The 20,338-nt window shown below is 36.7% G+C and overlaps 1 protein-coding gene across 1 annotated transcript; it reads left to right on the top strand.

The window, feature by feature from the left end:
* The first annotated feature begins 1,591 nt into the window (after window positions 1-1,591).
* RAB43 (RAB43, member RAS oncogene family) lies at window positions 1,592-6,917 on the top strand. Its single transcript, XM_015822961.1, has 3 exons — window positions 1,592-1,801; window positions 5,417-5,600; window positions 6,624-6,917. The coding sequence occupies exons 1-3, from the start codon at window positions 1,592-1,594 to the stop codon at window positions 6,872-6,874; spliced, it is 645 nt and encodes a 214-aa protein (XP_015678447.1). The 3' UTR covers window positions 6,875-6,917.
* The last annotated feature ends 13,421 nt before the right edge of the window (window positions 6,918-20,338 follow it).

Genomic DNA, 20,338 nt, shown 5'->3' with positions numbered 1-20,338 from the left:
AGCATACAATACAAATAGAGTACAGATCTTGTGACGCTGGCAAAGTTCCTATCTGTGACAGAAAGAACAGCTGAGCAACCTGAAGCAACAGGCATCTCCTGTGAGAAGCTGGAAGAAACAACTACTAGACCAGGGTTGTCCAACCTTGGCAACTTAAGGTTTTGCGGACCAACTCCCAGAATGCTGATTGGGGAATTATGAGAGTTGAACTCCACAAGTCTTAAAGTTGCCAAAGTTAGACACCCCTGTACTAGACTTTTACAAAAGTAGAGCCTAATCTCAGACACAGGCCTTGATAGTGTCAACAAGCCTGCAGAGGACTAGCCCAGAACTCCCTTATTAAAGCTTTGGAAACAAACATACTTGTAAAATTATTGAACTATCCGCCTTAGTGATGGAGAGGCATATAGAGAAACACAGATATTACCATGTAACATTTTTCCAATCTGTGAAATTTATGGCTCTGGTACAAATTTTGGCTCAGGACTCAAGTGACTCTGGAAAATGTTTTACCTTCTAAACCAGCCACCTGTTCCTCCTGTCTTGTGGAATGCTATCCTTTGTATCAGAGCTTCGCTAAAAATGACTGAAAACTAATACGCAAATGCATTCAGCATTATTGTATTTCCTGCACGCAGAGGGACAGCTTCTATAAAGCATGTGCTTCTTATTTATTCCAAAACTGCAAATAAAGATTGATTATAAATGACTAAGCGAATCTAACAATTAGTTGCAGGGTTGCACGTTTCCTCACTTCCGCAAGTGCTGCAGGGAGCTCATCCAGAGTATTAGAACTTATTTTATCACCAGTTTTTACACGTGTTGGACTGGCCACCCTCACTATGTCTGGTTACATACATAGTTTGTTTTGCCGCACCCTAAAGACAAATACATTTATCTTTGCCTCCAAGGAACTCAGTTTTGCTTATTTCGGCTGTTCTTGTGGCAACCGTCACTGTTCAAAGTGTGCAATAGGTAAACCATTGCCTGTAAAACAAGCATTACGTCCAATTCTAGGGAATTTAGCAGTTCAAGGGTCAAGGTGCACTGCCTACACCACACAGGTGAGGGAGTTTCTCTAGACGCGCTTCCTGCTCCGGGCGACCAGAGAGAGATAACGTAAGACGGAAATCCGGCCATCGTAATGGGCGAGCTCAGCCTCTAGCCCAGGGGTAGGCAACCTCGGCTCTTTTATGACTCGTGGACTTCAACTCCCAGAATTCCTGAGCCAGCATAGCATGGCTCAGGAATTCTGGGAGTTGAAGTCCACGAGTCATAAAAGAGCCGAGGTTGCCTACCCCTGCTCTAGCCAGGGGCAAGTCTTTCCTCCACTAAGCCCTCCCACTAAGCGCGAGGGGAATCCTGCCCTGCTCCTTTGCCCCACCCTTGACGCCTGGCGCGTGGAGGGGGCGGGTGGGGTGGTGGGAGGGAGGGAGGGAGGGAGGAAGGAAGCAGGCTCCCGCCGCGCATGCCCACTGCCTCGGCCTGGTAGGGGAAGGCAGGCGGGGAAGGATGCTGAGGCCGGCGCTGCGGTTGCCAAACGGGAGCGAGGAGACCTGCGGCGGGCAGCCGTGGGAGCAGCGCCGCGGTCATGCCCAGCTCCCCGTCGGCGCCGCCCGGGCCGGACCCGGAGGAGCACTACGACTTCCTCTTCAAGCTGGTGCTGATCGGCGATGCCAGCGTGGGCAAGACGTGCCTGGTGCAGCGCTTCAAGACCGGGGCCTTCTCTGAGCGCCAGGGCAACACCATCGGCGTGGACTTCACCATGAAGAGCCTGGAGATCCAGGGCAAGCGGGTCAAGGTGGGCAGCGGGGAGGGGGGCGAGGGAGGGGAGGCGGGCAGGTAACAGGTGTGTGCCGGGCAGGTAACAGGTGTGTGCGGACAGAACAACAGCTACGGTCGGGGGAGAAGAAGCTGGCATGGCAACGTCCCTTTCCCGGGAGACCGAAGGGCGCCCGGCGTCTTTACCAGTCGATCTGCTGACATCCGTGGCTGGGCGGAGAATTCATCGCCAAGCCAGAATTTGCCCAAGAGTTTGTGCTTGACACGGTTGCCGCTGGGCTACCTTTGTGAAAAATGAAAAGAAGTAGAATTTGCCTTCCACCCTCAGTCCCCTCCCCGCTTTTGCTAAGTTCAGAAGGTAAAAGCATCAGGTACAGCACCTGTAAAAAAAAAAAAAAAAAAAGCCTAAAGGAATATTTCTTTGCTTTTCTGGAGGTGCTCAACAATGTTTGAAAAGCCTCTTAGCTTCTTGGAGAAAACTCAGTTTGTGATATTCCAGGCCTGTTAAAATAAAACTCCCCAAGGAACTTTTGGGTAATGTTTGAAATCAATATGACATTACGAGTTCTTTTGTCATGGAGTGTGTCGATGCATAGTTCGTGAACTTGGTTTGGAGCCTGTTTGGGTATGATAGAGTCCACTTTGCTTATCTGATGAGTTATATTAAAGTATAAAAAAAACTTACAACAAACTTTGAGACAAACTTCTTTATTTACTTAGGAGATGGCATCACATCTCCTAAGTTTTAAGATTTGGTTGGTATTGTATAGAACAGTGTTTCTCAACCTTGACAATTTTAAGGCATGTGGACTTCAACTCCCAGAATTCCACAGCCAGCAATGCTGGCTGTGGAATTCTGGGAGTTGAAGTCCACATGCCTTAAAATTGTCAAGGTTGAGAAACACTGGTATAGAAATTAGGTTGTAATTCCTGTGTGAGTAGTTTTGTCATGACATGGCCTGTAGCTCACGTAAATATCCTGCTTGTGTGCTAAAGCATAAGTGGGCAGTCTGGTTTAAGTATGATTCCAGAACAGAATAACAGAGTTAGAAGGGACCTCGGAGGTCTTCTAATCCAACCCCATGCTTGGGCAGGAAACCCTATATCATTATTATTATAATTATTATAATTTAATTTATATACCATTCCAGCTCTGTGGAATTAACTGGGATGGGGGGGGCAGTTTTTTTGTAATACTTTAAATCAGGCTAATTTGGATTTTTTTAAAAATCTTTTTTCATATCTATAGGTATGTATATATTGTAGAAATCTAGATCTGAATACACTAAATATACCCCCTTCTCTATTAAGGTAGATTTTATTAAAATGGTACACTTCAGGAAAGTATTAGCATTTGCCCTCAGTACAATAAACATGTATTATTATAGAGAACATGAATGCCTTCAATGTACACGTATATTGAAAATAATTGTCATGCTTTGTAATCTGGATCAACAACATCTCATTTATAGTTCCCAGTAGGATTTTGTAATTTGACCTGGAAAAGTTATTGGCAGTGCGTCAAAGTGTTTTAGGATTTTAATCGACTTTAACAAACACGTTGTGCAATTCCTTTATTATATGACACAGCGTACCAAAGAGGGCTGTAAACCTGTTCACAGTACGGGAAAGTAAATAGAAAGCTTTTCCAGGCCTTTTGAAAGTAATCAAGAAATTTTCCAAAGACAATGTGTGCAATATCTTACAATTAGTTATTGCTTAACTCTCTTTGATTCCAGTCCTAATGTTGTAATAAGATATATAGATATTAAACATATATTTAAAAGGAAGTAGCCTTTAAATATACTGATTTATTAACAAAATATTGAAAGGCTCCGTGTTAAAAAGGTCCACTTAAACTATTGAATCCAATCCTTATTCTGAACAGGAATCCAAACTGAAATATCTATGACATCTGCTTGAATACATATTTTGAAGGAAAGTTCATCTTTTGGAATTCTGCTTTTGAATTATCGCCCCGCATTTCCCTTCTCCGTTCTCAAAATGGCAGCCCCGTTTCCTGGTGCTTCTCCTCTCTGCGCTACTATAGAGCTTGGTGCACCATCGCCCAGCTCAAGACCTTCCAACTTCTCGTGAAAAAAAAAAAAGATCTTGCAAAGTTGGAAGGTCTGACTGAACTTTTTTTAGTCTCACGAACTCCGTTTCCCTGCAGGACTAAGGTATTTCCAAGTCTGTATACAGGTACATCTTGCTTAACAACTGCATTTAGTGACCATTTGAAGTTCCAAAGGTGCTTAAAAAGTAACTTTACTACCAGTCCTCACATTTACGATTATCATAACATCCCTCTAGTCATGGGAATGACATTTGGGCACTTTGCAAATAGTAGGCATTTATGATCATCACAGTATCCTGTGTTCACATGATTGCAGTTTGAATGCCTCACAGCTAACTTCACTGTCCCAATTGCAGTCAATAAATAAGGACTACCTGTGCTCATTCATAATTGCATGGGCTGTTGTTAATAAGAATGTTAAGCAAGACTTTAAATATAACTGGTTATCAATGTGTACAGTCTCCAACGAATGGAAACTAATCAAGGAGCGAAGCAACCTAGAACTAAGGAGAAACTTCCTAACAGTTAGAACAATTAACCAGTGGAACAACCTGCCTCCGGAAGCGGTGAATGCACCAACACTGGAAGTTTTTAAGAAGAGACTGGACAGCCATTTGTCTGAAATGATATAGGGTTTCCTGCCTGAGCAGGGGGTTGGACTAGATGACCTCCAAGGTCCCTTCCAACATCATTATTGTTGTTGTTATTATTATTATTATTTGCTTTATTATTTTTATAAACTATTCATTCCAGAGGCTCTAGATAGTATACAGATAAGTTAATAATATAATAAAAATAATAATCCAATAAAATACAAATCAACCTATAACAAATCCAGTATCTCTGGTGGCAAACATATTACTGCTGATCTTGATTCCTATTCTATTTCAACACAATCCACATTGTCAAAATATTTCACTCAGTTCATACAAACACAAGGTAGTGTTTTCCAAGGCCAGTCCTAAAGTAAATCTTACAAAAATCTAAAGCAATATCTTTGTTTAAGTGTTTTTAAGCCCTTTTTATTCATGGCTTGAAGTTAAGTATATTTCAGGGGTATGAGGTGCTTCAGAGCTTGTGCGGGTGCACACATAACATGGCAACTTTGAAACCAAATGTATCTTCCAGGCATTCTAATAGTGCAGCTGTGAAGAGCAGCTCTGTGATATAAAAAAAAAGAAATACAACTGCAGCTGTGAAGAGCAGCTCTGTGATATAAAAAACTGCACTTGTGTGTCAGAGGTCAGTTCTCTGTACATCACAGTTATAATTGCCGTAACCTTCCTGCATTGTGGTAGCCAGTAATGTTGGAGAGTCATGGCTGCTTATTCACCATTGCCCTCTTAAACTTGCTGCTACACTTTCCTTTGCCAAATGGATTGGGCATGTTGGCTATGGCTACCCAGTGATAATGTAATTCAACTGGGTGTGAACTTATTTTGTGCTGTGTTTAGTTTTTTTCAATCGGTATGCATAAGAAAAGGTCATCTGATAAGTACAATCAGCAACTTGTGATTGAAGAACTTACTGACTTCCTTCTTTTTTTACTTCCTTTAGTTACAGATCTGGGACACGGCTGGTCAAGAAAGGTTTCGGACTATAACCCAGAGTTACTATCGAAGCGCCAATGGAGCTATTCTAGCCTATGACATTAGTAAGAGAGGCTCTTTCCAATCCATTCCTCGCTGGATCGAGGATGTGAGGAAATATGCAGGCTCCAATATAGTACAGTTGCTAATCGGTGAGTGTGGAAAGGTCTACTTGGTAAGCCAGAAACAAAAAGAATTATGCCTATGCATTAGGACACAATAGCAACTTCTGCAAAGGCATTTCTTCGTTTCCAAAAATAAAAACATGTCTTCCTCATTTTGGATTGGATTGAATTACCGCATAATAATTGATGAAGCAGGAAAAATTACTTTCAAGCTCCTCTACAGTTTACTTTGTTTTCTTCAGCCTTTTATGGTTGTCTCAGTATTCCATGCTGTAAGGATCCTTATTTAACAGTATATTTTGAACAAGTCAAGCCACAAGTGAGCCTGTGTTTTCCTATCTGTTGGGATGTGTTGCACGCTTATGCTGTGTTGTCCTACAGGGTATTAAGATGTTGAAAAGAATGCACGATATTGGCATTCAGATTATTTGGAATGAGATCCTCTTGGCTAGTATCCAACCGATATCAGATTCTTTAAATTAAATTTGAACTTTTTCATCTGTTAGATATCTCTGTCCCTTCTGAGCAGGTTTCTGATATAATGACTGTCAGAAAGTGATCAAATGTAATATAAAAAAATTCATTGTCATTAGTTCCAGAGATAACTAAATACAAAATAAGCAATATCCTGTTAAGACAGGAAGGTCTAGGTTAGAAGGGGTATAAAGCTCATTTCTTGAGCTTGAAGTATTATGTTGAAATGCAGGGTTTGTCAACATCAAAGTGGGATAGAATTATAAATCCAGTATTCCCAAAAATTAATGTTATACTTTACAGTGGCTCAGATTTATCTATTTATTTATTTTATATTTTCATCTCTTTATCCTGATATTTTGTTAGTTTTGACTGCTACCTGTTTTTGTCATCTCCAAGGCAACTGTAGTTATCTGATCTCTAGGCTGATTATTTGCATCACTTTTGAGGTCCTTCAACAGTTTTACCTAGCCCTGCCATTGTCTTTTTCCCTAGGCCTCCCCAACCGAACATTTTCCCTGATCTCCAGAATAATATTAAAAAAATAATCTTCTCAACAATTATATTTTCTGCTAGGAAACAAATCTGACCTAAGTGACCTTCGGGAGGTTCAACTAGAAGAGGCTCAGAGTCTGGCGGAACACTACGATATCAGCTGTGCCATAGAGACTTCTGCAAAGGACTCCAATAACGTGGAGGAAGCTTTTGTGAAGATGGCCACAGAGCTCATGATGAGACACGGAGGCCCCATGTTCAGTGAGAAAAATACAGACAGCATCAAACTTGACAGCAAGGATGTGGTAGAAGGGTGGGGGTGTGGCTGCTGATCATACAATTTCTCTAATTGTTACTGGAATTTAGATCATACCTTCCCTTCTTTCTCCGTCATTCCGGGTCTCCTCTATACATAGACGCTTTGCACAAACCTTTGTGTTTTGTAAGTGAAGGGATTAACATTTTCAGCATGTTTTTAATATGAAGGAACTTTCTTGTGTAGATCTGAAACTGTGTGGCAGTCGTTCCGTAGCAATTTCTACTAGATTTTTTTTTTTTAGAGGAATTGGTGCAATTTGGCAGTAAGTTGCACAGAATGAAGCTACTAAAAATATCTTCATACAAAATGGTCTGAGTGCAAAACTGCTATTCTACTATTCACTGACATCTCCATAAGGGAATTTATCAACTTGGATGACATTTAATGTTTTTATGGCAGCAGGCTTTCAGACTTGCCTGTTTAAACTCTTCACATTCCAGGAACAAAAAAAATAAACTTACACAGGGTGACGTAAATTTTGTAGTGATGTTTTAAGTATGAAATGTTAGGTTTTCTGCATAGGATATAGCAGCTGAACCTCCTAAATTATGAAATTGTGTTTTTCTGGATACTAATGTTGCTGGTACAAGATGTGGAAAACAAGCATTTTTCTCTCTTGGTTTTTTTTTTAATAGAGAAAGCATTGGTACAACACTGAGCAATTGTATAATATATAGAGGTTTCGTTTCATTTCGTTTCATATTCACCTCAGAAGACTTGATCCTGAACACATTTCAGTGGATAATAGTTCCATGGGTTTCAGTGGAACTTTCTTGGAAGTAAATGCCTTTGAAAATGTATAGGGCTTTATTTTAAATAGGCTGAAAATTATAAGTTAAGATAGATTTAATAGTTTATTTTGCACAATTGATATAGATTCCGTAGTTAATACTATAGATTGCTGATTCTTCATTAATTTCAATCTGGTTAGCATACTTCAGAGAAGCAGATTATTTGAATACCTTTCCCTTCAATCTTAGCCTCTTCTTGTTTCAATACTATTGAGCATATTATAAATTATTCCAGCTAGAGGATTTTTTTTTCATTTTTTTGTACTTTCAACAATTACCAAATTGGCTCTTTTTGAACTTTCTCTGGTCAGTGGTATTAAGAAGCTGTTGATTCGTATATGGTAAATGTTGATTTATGTGTAGGAGATCATTGGTCATTTTCCTAAACCGGGGGTCTTCAAACTTGGCCTTTTTATGACTTGTGGACTTCAACTTCCAGAATTCCTCAGCCAGCGTGCCTGGCTGAGGAATTCTGGGAGTTGAAGTCCACAAGTCATAAAAGGGCCAAGTTTGAAGACCCCTGCCTAAACTGAACGCTCGTGGTATGGAGCTCTAAAAATCATCAAACAGTTGCTTTGTATTGTAAGACAAATGGCTCAGGAATTCTCATTATAAGGCATACTTGCTAATTTATAAGATACTTCTTTTATATCATAGGCCCTGGGTTTCATGTTGTTCTCTCCTTACCCATTCCTTCTGCCCCTGATTTCTTCCATTATGCTACAGCACAATCTTCAAATTAGCTTCACACTATTTTTTTTAGGACAAATCAATAGCATATAGAAAAAGTCTGCAATCTATTAGTCAAAAACTGCTGAACTATTTCTGCTTTGTTAATTTAAGATAAATATCCTTGTTTACATTGGCCAGTGTAAGATATTAATAACAATTGCCTTTTTTTGAGCACCTTAAACTAGGAAATGAAGAATAATTGTAATGACTGCAAATCTTCCAAGTCAATTTTTCAGTGTCCAATATTATTTCTAATGGGCCACATGCACCTGTCTGAGAATCAAAAATTTTGAATGAAATCCTTGCAGTCAGTTACGTTAAAACGGGTTTGATACAATGGTACTATTATGGCGATGATTACCTCCCTGAGTAGCTGTAGGCTTTCTAACAAATCTGACTTTTTTTTTAAAGATTTCTTATTTTTAAAAGATCAAATGTGAAACTAACATAATATGCTCTCAAACTTGTGAATATGCCCAATGCATTTGTCTAATCTATTTTAGGAAAATACTTAGCATTTTATGATTGGAAACAAGTTTCAGTTTAGTTAGCAGAGATTAGGATAACACTACTTTCAGAGATTGTTTTTGTAGAATATCAATATGAAAAAGTTAAAACATTTAATCTGTTTTAATTTTTTCAGTATAAAGTGTCTGGCTGTGTAATTTAGCTTACTACTCAAATTTTGATTCCAGTGATTATCCTGATGAATGTTTTTATTGTAATTTCAGAATAGTAGCTTTAAAGGTGAATGTTTTGTAAGGTGTAGACAAGAAAGGGGCCTTAAATTCAGTTAGATGTAGTTTTGTAATTATGGTTCCATAGAAAAGAGATATGCCTGAGAGATGCTGCTTCTAAATTTTATACCAGATTTCTTCAGGTTTATTGTATCCAGCCTTTAATTCCTAAATAGCAACTAACAATGATTACTAACAGAACATTGGCATTAAATAGAAATGGTTGATTGTGAATCCAATACTATAAGCATTACTTATGAAACTGAATAGAGTCTCAGCATGATTAATTGAACCAAACACAGATCCTAAATTCATCTCTTCATATAGTAGCTTTTATGTCAGGCATCATCAAGCCATAGGCAACTCCTTTTCAAAATGCTGAGGTTTTGGCAAAATCCTGCACAAGTTTTTTTTTATATTGGGTTTCAGAGATAACTTTTAGGAATTTGATGGGTGCTACCTTTTAATCATTTCTATATGAGAGAGGGCTGTTTAAGAATAGTCCCTGCCATGTCTTACGCATATGTAGAAGGAAAAATTTGATTTTCCAAGAGTTCTTTTAATTTCCATGAGCATTAGATGAGAGACTATACTCAACTCAGTAAATGAAACAAAGTTCAAGACAAAAGAATTACGTCATCTCCATTTCCAGTTATTAAAACATCAAAACATTGAAATAGGTTTCTTTTAAAATAAAATGCGGCATAAAATTTGACGTCATTCATCATTTGCATTCTTAAGAATTTTTTTTTTTTCAGAACAAGGAGGCCTGTAGGGTTTCACTATAGCAAGTTCATCCGAAAGTATAAAAAACAATCCACAAAACAAATATATATTTTAACAAAAACTGAGCAATTACCAAAGAGGGAAATGCAAACTGACCAATATCTGTGATGATATAACCGTATGTTCCTTTGGTGAATCCTGCACCTATTGCTTCAGCATCAGTCTGATTCCAAGTGGGAAGGAAGTCAGCCTTGGGTGGACGATTTAATGGATGTGTTGGTTTAGAAATGGTTAGGCAAGTTCTTTGTTCAGGAGCTCAATTTGGCAGAAAGGGAGAAAAGATTTGCTTGCCAAGGGCTGCAAAGATCTCGGCCTATCAGTGACCTAAGGAATTGATGCTACTGTATTTCAAGCCAATCTTATGTAACGGGGTGCCAATAATGATGTTTTTTTTTTTTAAAAAAAGAATTCTGTGAATGGATATCTTTTGGGGTTTTTTGGTTACATTATTTATATAAATGTGTTTAAGTATGTGAGCAGACTGCTTTCATACTGTTTTTCTAGGGCTATAGTTCGGTATACATTCCCAGAAGTAATTGAGAGCACACAGTTGTTGCAGAATTAACTTGCTGCGTCATATTGCTAATATGCATTTTAGCAGCTAAGATTCTTTAGTATTTTATAATGTGATGTATACATTGGATTGGAAAATAACAGCTTTGCTCATTCTTATGAGCTGTTATGATGAGGTTGCATAGTACTGACAGTACTACCAGTTTAGAGCTTTCCCCATACATACCGTACTTCAGTAATTATTATACAAAGATTAGCTCTTGCTTCAATTATTCATTGCAAGGACAAGAAAATTAAAGACCAGATTTTAGAGAATGTTACAAATCCCTCTTGGATTACTTCTGTTGAATTTCTGGTAAAAGTACAAATTGGTAACAGAATAGTGCAAGATTGTCTCGGCCACTACAAACTTTTCTGTATTTTGCAGATTTTTGTGAGAAAGGTGGTGATGATATTGCTATTGCAAATTCCAATTAAAAGTTAATCTGTTGGTCTTCTCTTTATATAAGGAGTTGAATAGGATGCCTCTCCAGGTGGTAAGGCTATGCATGTGGATTCATTACAATCTTCTCCTGGGAAAGATAGAAGGAAAAAGACAATCATCGTCATGCAATGACAAACAAGAACTTAGGTGGTGTAAAGTGTGACAACCTTGGGGGAATCTTCAGTGGAAACGCTGGAGGATGAACCTGTGTGAGGTAGAGGCTTGAGCGTAAATTTTAAAGGAGGAAATTGTCAAAACATTTAGGGACCCCATTATCAGCAGGAAGAATTCAATCAACAACATTGTTTTTCTTTAGTTCTTTTGAGTAGAATGGAAGTATTGCACGGAGAAACCTGTTTGGAAAAGTCATATTTCAAATGGATTTTTCCAGTAAAATATAAAAATAGCTACATATCATAAGGAGTGGGAAACATTTATTTACTTGCAGCAAAAATATGAATTTAAATTCCATGCCTGTTTCTTTAATGACACTTGGTTCTTCACCGCACCTTTATGTGCTGGAGTGTTGATCACTTTTTGACTATTCCAATAATGCTAAAAAAAAAACCCTCATTGTTTTGTCATGTGGTTAGATAATACAGAAAGGCAAAGAAAATTGGCCTTTCACCATAATGTAGATGATATGTAGAATTAATTATGTTTATAAAGATTCATTATTTTGCCTAAATCTGTTTTTTTAATATAATACTATAAAATAATCGCAAATTAGAGAAGCACAGTTGTCTGTTCTGATATAAATGCTACATATTTACATTCTAAATACACAAGCACACACAAATACACAGGGGCATGCATGTGCACACACACACACACACACACACACACAGGCACATACCATGATTTACATTTATCTGGCATCGTCTAGCATAAAATGATATGCAGGTTTCAAGTACATCAAATGAAGCATATGAAACATGCCAGATTCAGTTTGAGATATTAAATGCCCAATAGTTTTACTGAAAACCATTCTCAAATTTTTAAGCATTTCAGATGATTACTTTTGTTACATAGATAGCAAATTTTATGGTCTATTTTTTGCATAAAACACATGGGAATATGCTATAGAAATACGACTGTAATTGATAGCATTACATATGTATCAGGCAGTTTAGAACAGACTGCTTTTTGTGACAGTTTGAAAAATAAAATATACTAAATTGTGTCTAAAATTGGTTCCAGCTTTTCCAAAATAATACCTTTGAAGTCTTATGATAGAAATGTGCAGACACAATTTATGGCTTAAAATTTGTAACATTTTCCTAACAATCTGAATACTAAGGAAATTCTTTAACATAACTGCTGAGAGAATTAAGAATTATATAGTTTATATCCAGGTTATTCCAGACTTTATATGTTATTTTTAATTAACGCTTTTATTTTCAATATACTATGATTGAATGGCAGATTAGGTGCGTCATTCAATTGGTGTTGACTCTTTGTGACCCAATGGATAGATCTTCTCCAGGTCTCCAATCTGGCCTTTCAGCACTTCCAACTCTGCAGGTCTTGCTGAGTCAATTCACCTTGCCATCTGTCTTCTTGTTCCTTTCACCTTTACCACCATTATGGACTTCAAAAGATCTCAGTCTTTTCATAATGCGCCCCAAAATGATAAATTGAGCCTGGTCATTTCTACCCTGCTTCCTCACCATCCAACTTTTACTTCCACAGAGCATCACCAGAAAAGGTATTTCTTGCAAGGTTCTGATGACATATGTTATCTTTGTAGATTATATGTCTGAATATCTTTTCCAAAGTTTTCATTGCTACCCTACCATTGCTAGTCTTGGAATATTTCTTAATCGTTGCTTCCAGTAACTCTTGATAAGTCAATCCTAAAAGGCAGAAGCTACTACTTCATTATCTTCATTATCAGTTTTAGCACTAGTTACTGTAGCTGTTCTCATTAGTTTTATTATTCCCATGCCTTTCAGTGTACTTGTTGACTTTCATTGCAGATCATTTACATTTTCACCTATCAGTAATGTCATCAGCATAGGGGCAGGTTTGGGAGATTTCTTTCTCCGGTTTTAAAATCACATGGTAAAATCGAACCTACCTCATTATATGTGAAACATACTAGACTGAATGAATACAAAGAAAGTAGATAACCTTGTATTACTCCTTTGCCAACACAAAAACAGTTCGTTTCATCATATTATGTCTGGACTGTGTTATATATAGGGTTTTTTTTTATGAGAGCAATGAGATATTCTGAGGTTCCTATTTATTTTAAACAGTTCATAGCATAATATGGTTGACATAAGTGAGAGCCTTTTGATATGCAAAATAAAAGCACATGTTTATTTCGTTTTGGTATTCCTCGGATTTTTCTACTTCCAGCTTCAGTATCTTTACCAATATCTTTGTAAACCTATTCTTCATCTCTTTGAATGGTTCTCTGAAATTCTTTGTTAAGTTGTCCCAAAGGTGCTTTTTCAAAAGGCAACTGGACTTTCTTTGTTTTTCCTTGAAGACATTTATTTTTTTCATCCAAAAAGCTTCTTCAGTTCACTGGATGAGAAGCAAAACGTCTTCAAGGAAAAACAAAGAAAATCCAGTTACCTTTTGAAAAAGCACCTCTGGGACAACCATGACCTGGATGACTGAGAATCTCCATAAACATCTTTGTTAAGTTTGTCCCGGAAAATTTATCTTTCTTGACTTGGGCTTCTCTTCCCTTTTTGGCAATTTCCAATATACATTCTGATAGTAGGTTTCTTCTATTGGTGTTTTGAATGCTATGTAAGCAATGACTGATAAGTCATTCTTTTGTTTCATTCAGTTTCCTAGGTCATATAGTACAACTACATTTTCTGCTTTACTATTTCCAGCTTTGGCATCTTAGTTTCCAGCCACAGCTGACATATTTTGTTTGCATATTCTATCAAATTCATATTGAACTTGACCATAACATCCAGCAACCCCCTCCCGTTTTGCATTAGTGATTGGAGTATAATTTGGATGTCATTTTAAATGTCTACAAATCTGACTGATATTATTTGGTCATTAATTGCATTGTACCTAGGTAACTGATTGAAAAACTGTGCATTTACAGTCTATCTTAGTTTGCTGATGCTTAAGATGTTAAAAGTGTCAAGATTAACTTCATTTTTCATTAGGTTGAGCTTTCTTGTGTTCGTACTTATTTCCATTGTTCCTATCGTAATTCTGTCTTTGCAGTTTTATATTTTCTTTTTCTGCATGGAAGCACCTACAAATAGATGCCCCAAATTTTTTAATTCTTTCATAAATACCATTAAACATTAGCAATGCTAAAGAGCTCTTTCTCAGTAATATGTTGAATGCCATCCAATCTGAGAGATCAACCATCATTCAGCACTTTATATTGTCTATCTATATGGCTTCCTTGGTAAAGTACAAGGCTGGCTTACTATTGCTTTCTCTTGTGCACTGTGAAACTGTGAATTTGCTCGTGGCACTAAAGTGATCATCCAACTCCAGCCTCTTGCTCTATCATTGTTGCTTGATATAGCTGCCTTCTCTCATTAGCTAGACATTTGGGTGGCCTTCATGCCTTGAATTAGTGTTCTTCGCTCACCCTCCTTGGAATACACCACTGCTACCACCATCACGAGGTCAGGAGAAAACATATATTACAGAAAATGTACACTTACCTCTTAATTTAATTGTTTATAGGATGACATCTAGACTTGGCAATACAGGAAAGAAAATAGAATCAACAAGTATTGGGTTTTATTTTGTTCTATGGAAGATAACTTATTTATAAAAATATTAAAATTTCAATTAATTTTAAAAAATCCTGAATTTAAAAAAAGACAGCTGCATTATGTATTTATTTATAATACTGTACAAAGTTACTTTAATGCATAGTCTATGCAAAAATGTTAAAATTTGAAAAATGTATTTCCTGTAGCCCTTTCCCTTTGGGTTTTACAAAATGTCTGGAATTTGGAAATATCAGAAGTACATAAGTACACACATGTCTAGTTATGTCTGCAACATCACTACTGCAACAGATTAAAAGAGGGTAGCAGATGGCATAGCAGATGATCTAATCTACATACAACCAATTATGCAATCTCAGTTTTTATGTTACATACAAGCATGTAGAACAGAAGATACTTTTTTGCACACCTGTAAAATGTTGAGAGAAATCGTCTGCTTCTCATGGAGCAAGGGAAAAGAAAGAACTTTGTCCTATTTCTCCTTTTCTAATGTACAATGTCTTTTCACATCTTTGACAAAGATTTAAAAATGTAAATATAGTCAGATTATGCACCAATTTCTCTAAAGTCCTTTCAAACTAACCAGCAGAATTTATGTCTGCCTCCCTTCAACCTTCCTTGGATTTCCTGACCTAGATATGATAATGGCATTGGTTCTGTGCATTGATTTCTAGCTTACATAATTATGGAGGTGACATCATCCTTTATTCTGAGTTTCAGACTTGAAGATCAGTTCCTTTTAAATCATTTGACATTTTTTGTGAATATAACAAAGTATAAGATCATAATCTGCCTCCCTCATGGTGCTTGAAATCCTAAATTCCAATTTATCTTATAGCTAGGATAGACATTTACAGTGTCATAAATACTGAGGCAATCTGGAATATTTATGGTTACATAAAATGCTTATTAGATCATAACTTACCTCTTCCGTTGCATTTTGGGAAATAAAGGTCATGTATAATTCACAGGCATGCTTTTAATGTATCGATCATAGCAAATGGCTGTACTAAAAAATTAACATAGGATCTTCAGGTATTTGAAATATGATAAAGTGTAGAGAAGCTTGTCCTATTTCTTCTCCCAGAAATAATGTTTGAGTGATCCTGGGTTTTTAAGGTCTGCCTATTTTCTCAAGTTCTCAATTTGTTTTGTCAGTTAATAAACAGTCTTCACCTGAGGATAACCGCTGCCCTAAATTCTATAAATTAAATGTATGTGCTGGATCAAACCTTCTTTCACAGATTTATTTGTTGAATCAGAAGCTACATGGAGAATTCGTGACCAAATGTGCATCTTCATAGAAATGAATGTTCAAAGCTGATAGTGATCTTGCAGTGCAGATAAAATACAAACCTCCATCCACTCTCAGACATCAGAGGACATCTGGATTAGGATAGGATATGTAGGCTGTCAGCATTTTTTTATCTGGCCAACATAGTGTGTCTAACGGGAAAATGCAAAAAATATGTTCTGTGGAGAAATGTAGTGAGCTTTACTTTAAATAGGGAGTTTGTGCCTTAGAAATAGTTCTGCCTAAAAATGAAAGGCCAGGTATAAAACATACTTTTTTTTTTGCATGCTCACACACATAGCCAGAATTTAACAAAGATTGGACACATTTTCAACTGACTGATTTCTGCCATGATCAATAAGGTACAACAAATTCCTTAAGATTGGTATTATGCATGTTTAAATACAAGAGCCAGTACTGATGGTGTGACTGGGGCAATCCTAGTAGCATCCCTAGTTAAGTTTGCACATCCTGGCTAATCTGACTTCTAACGCTGTCAGAACCTATGAGTGATAAAGGAGAGGAAGAAAGTAACTGGGTTATTCTTATCTTGCTGTCTCTCTCTGCTCTGAAATGCTCTTCCTTTCTCAATTGCTTTCCTACTTCTGAAAAGACGATTTGGAAACATGTTGATGTTAGCTGTTTTACTAAGAATAAGATTTCAGCATTTATGTGTGTATTATCACCTCATTGCTTTTAAGCTTAGCTATAACCCGATGGCAGAATCTGTGGAAAGGTGTAATAGGACAGGTGCAAGTATTGCTAGGATGGGTTCTAATGGTAGAGATTTGTGTCGATAAATATAGCATTGGCTGAAGTCTGANCTGGTATAGCCTGACTTTTAAAATCTCTTGTCCTAAGGACAGGCAGCTTTTCTACTAGCTGGTTCATACACTTAGTAAGATAAAGCACCAATTCATATTGAATTCACTACTTCATTTCCAAAGGGTTTGAAGAATTCTGATATTATTGAATTGTTCTCCATTTTTTGAAAACAGTTTTATTGCTTGTAATAAGGCTTCTGGGAACAAACATAGAGGCCCATCTATCTTGTTTTCCCTTACACAGTTTACTAGAAGAGGTGAAAATAAGATAACAAGGGAACAGAGTATCAATGTTGACATTTTACTGGCACCTATTTATGGATTTATTAAAAAAAATATTTTTAAAAACTATGAAATTACTTTTGGTAAAATATAGCAAAATCTGTAGCAAATACATTGTACTGTGTATAATTAAAATGATCATTTGGCTATTACACTGTGTCTTTCTTAATTAACCACCACTTCGGGTTCAGTCAGCAAAGCAAATAAATATTGAAATCAAAAGAATTAAAAGAATTTCACCCTTCCCCCCCCCCCCGCTGCCCAAAAAAACCTTCTGTCCTTTGGGAAAGAGGATGGATCAAGCCATGGCCACAGTGATAAATACCTTCATCACTTCCCAGCTGATTGCGGCAATAATTACTATGTCCACACATACTCTGTCAAGGATCACAGCTTTTAATAATTTGGAGGGAAACAAAATCCACAGTTGGCAGACTGAATTTTGTACAACATTTTTATGTTTTGTTTTTAACAGTAGTAATGTGATTTTCAGCAGTCAAGAAATACGCCATGGACTAGCACTTGGTTGAATAGCAATGAAGGCCTTGGAAAAGTTGTCCATAAGTTGTCTATATTACTAAGTGTAGAATGAATCAGGCAGTAGTTTTCCTTGTGACTTTCTATGGATGCAAAAGTAGGACTTTGAAGAAAGAGGATAGAATGAATATTGACATTTTTTTAACTTCAGTATTGGAAAAGATTCCTGACAATCCCATGAATAGCCAAGAAAATAAATGGCTCATCAAACAGATCAACCCAGAGAATTTATTTGAGGCGCAAATGACACAAATCACATTTTGGACATATTATACAAAAACGTAGCTTTCTGCAGGAGTCTATAACACAGAGAAAAGGGATGGCAGCAAAAGGTGGCTGGACTCAATTATAACAGCAATCAGTGCACAGTTGGAAGACTGGAAGAATCAGATTGGAGAGAGATCTCCCCTGGAGAAAATCTATTTAACATGGTCACTAAGAATCAATACCAACTTGATGGCATATAATCAAAACTATTCTACAATTTATAAAATCAAAACTTAATTTATGAAATACAGTTTTTCTACATTTCTTATATTGGAAAATTGCCAATTTTCAGCAGTCACAACTTTAAATTCAGTAATGCAACCAGGAGAACTTTCAAGACCTCAGAAAGGCGGTGGGTGGGGTGTTAAAGACTACAAGTCTTGGGATTGTAGTTTGCATATCCTTGATCTATGCTTTGTCATTAATCTATAAATCCCAATGGTTCTTATAAACATTAAGCCAAAACTAAACCTGAGCATGATGCAGCATGATTTGTGAACATACTAATAAGCTGTTTAACAGGGATGCTATTAAAGAATAGAGTATGTCTGAACTTATAAATACAAAGCTTGGTAGATTGCTTTTTCGTATCCACCTCAGGTAAATATTTCAGATAATACTATCAATTGCCCTCATTATGATTTGTATCAGTGCTTCCCCATGAGGCACAGGATACTGGGAAAAGATGACCATCTCCATATTCAGTTGCACTATACATTGTGATAAGCCCCATGTTTGATGCCATTTAAATAGCCAACACAATTGCCAACTTATTTTAATGTTTTTATTTATTTTTAAGTAGCATTTGGTTTGATATTTGTTTTCTTTTAATTCTGCTGGGGGTGGGGAGAATTTTGTTTGTTTTCCAATGTTCCTTTTGGCTCTTAAAAAATAGCTGCTAAAGTACATTACAAATATTAAATTGTACTCTGCAGGCTTCAGTTTACCTAAGAAGGAAAAATAAGATATAAGAGGTTTTATCAAAGAGGTTTGGGGCATTTCAGATATTGTTTGATAGAGCTTTAAATTCCTACTTTCCCCTGTGCATCTTGCTCTCTCACTCATTTTTTAATTGTAATTGTAATTTTACTTTTTACTGTAATTCTATGTTATTGTTTTTAGAAATATTTATGTTTTACAGATTTATAGCTTTTAATGTTATAAGATGCCCAGAGTCACCTTGACATGAGATGGGCAATCAATCAATAAATGTTTTCTAAGGCATCATCTTGATGTGAAAGTTGAAGTGATACTACTTATTCTGCCACTTCATAAAAATGGAAAGTTTCTAGAGTAACACATCTGCGAACTGTTTGTCCAAGATGATTGTATATCAATAAAAGTGGATGAGAATGAAAGGACACAGAGACCAATTTTAGAATCTACTTTTTTAATCCTGTTTTTCAGATTAGTCGGTCTGAAAAAAATTGAATGATTTTTTCATTATTCATTATCTTTGGGTGATAATGAATAAAGCTATAAAATTGTGTAGCTAAGGAAAAAGGCAGATCTCTTGCTCAATTGAATAACATGCTTTCAGACAGCAGTTGCAGGAAAACAATGAGGGAGAAAAAGGTATTTCTGCTTGGCCATGCCCAAATATAATGTGATTGTTCTTGATATCAGGACAATTTTCAATCTGAAATTTTGTATAGGAACAGAAACTAATACTCTTTTGGATTCAGGAGCTGAACTCGTACATTTAGAGACAACCCTATTAAAGCGGAGAAATTGCTTTTTCTACAGTTGCTGAACCTCTTATCTGGCACCTGGACAGTTTCATTTGAATCTTTTTTGAATAGTTTTATTGACATTAATGTTTTATTGACATTGTTTTATTGACATTAATAATATTAAGAATACCTTTAGTTCCAAATCATCTCTCCAAATATACGTTTGTACTTAATGAATTGTGGGTCAATTGCTTTTTATAGCTGTAGCTGAATTTCAAGCCTTAGAACACTGGAGCTGACTGACAATTGCTGTGTGCTGTTCTTGGCAACTATTTACAGCTGGGTTCACGTACACTATGTGGAAACCCAGTTTCTTAAGAAATCTACAATGCTTGGAAGAATGGGATGAAGCGGACTAGGTCAAGAAGGATAAATTCAATTATGACAGCAATGAGTACACCACAGAGAAGCCTAAAATGCTGAGGTGAAGACAGATTATCCTATAAAGAATCTACCAATATTGACCTCTAATGATCAACACCATTCTGATAGCCCTTAATCAATCCATCAATGTAATACACTCATGCACACTAAAATCAAGATTCTAATATAAAAGCATTGTTTTTAAAAAGTCAAAGCATTCAACCAATGCTTCTGGTTAAAATGATAAATCTGATCTCCCGCCTGCTAAAGTAGCTTGCTGGCAGTAGGCCTCTTCAGCCACTGAGCCTTTAATATTTAGTGACAATTGTGTGTATTCCATATTGCTACCGTGACTATAAGACACTTTTGCCTTCAACAATTTGTACAAAGCTTTGCTATACTT

Source organism: Protobothrops mucrosquamatus, unplaced genomic scaffold (genome assembly GCF_001527695.2).
Source record: "Protobothrops mucrosquamatus isolate PMUCROS unplaced genomic scaffold, P.Mucros_1.0 scaffold1730, whole genome shotgun sequence".
In the NCBI taxonomy this organism is placed as follows: domain Eukaryota; kingdom Metazoa; phylum Chordata; class Lepidosauria; order Squamata; family Viperidae; genus Protobothrops; species Protobothrops mucrosquamatus.
Note: the sequence above shows the minus strand (reverse complement) of the source record. Positions and strands in the feature narration are given on the sequence as shown.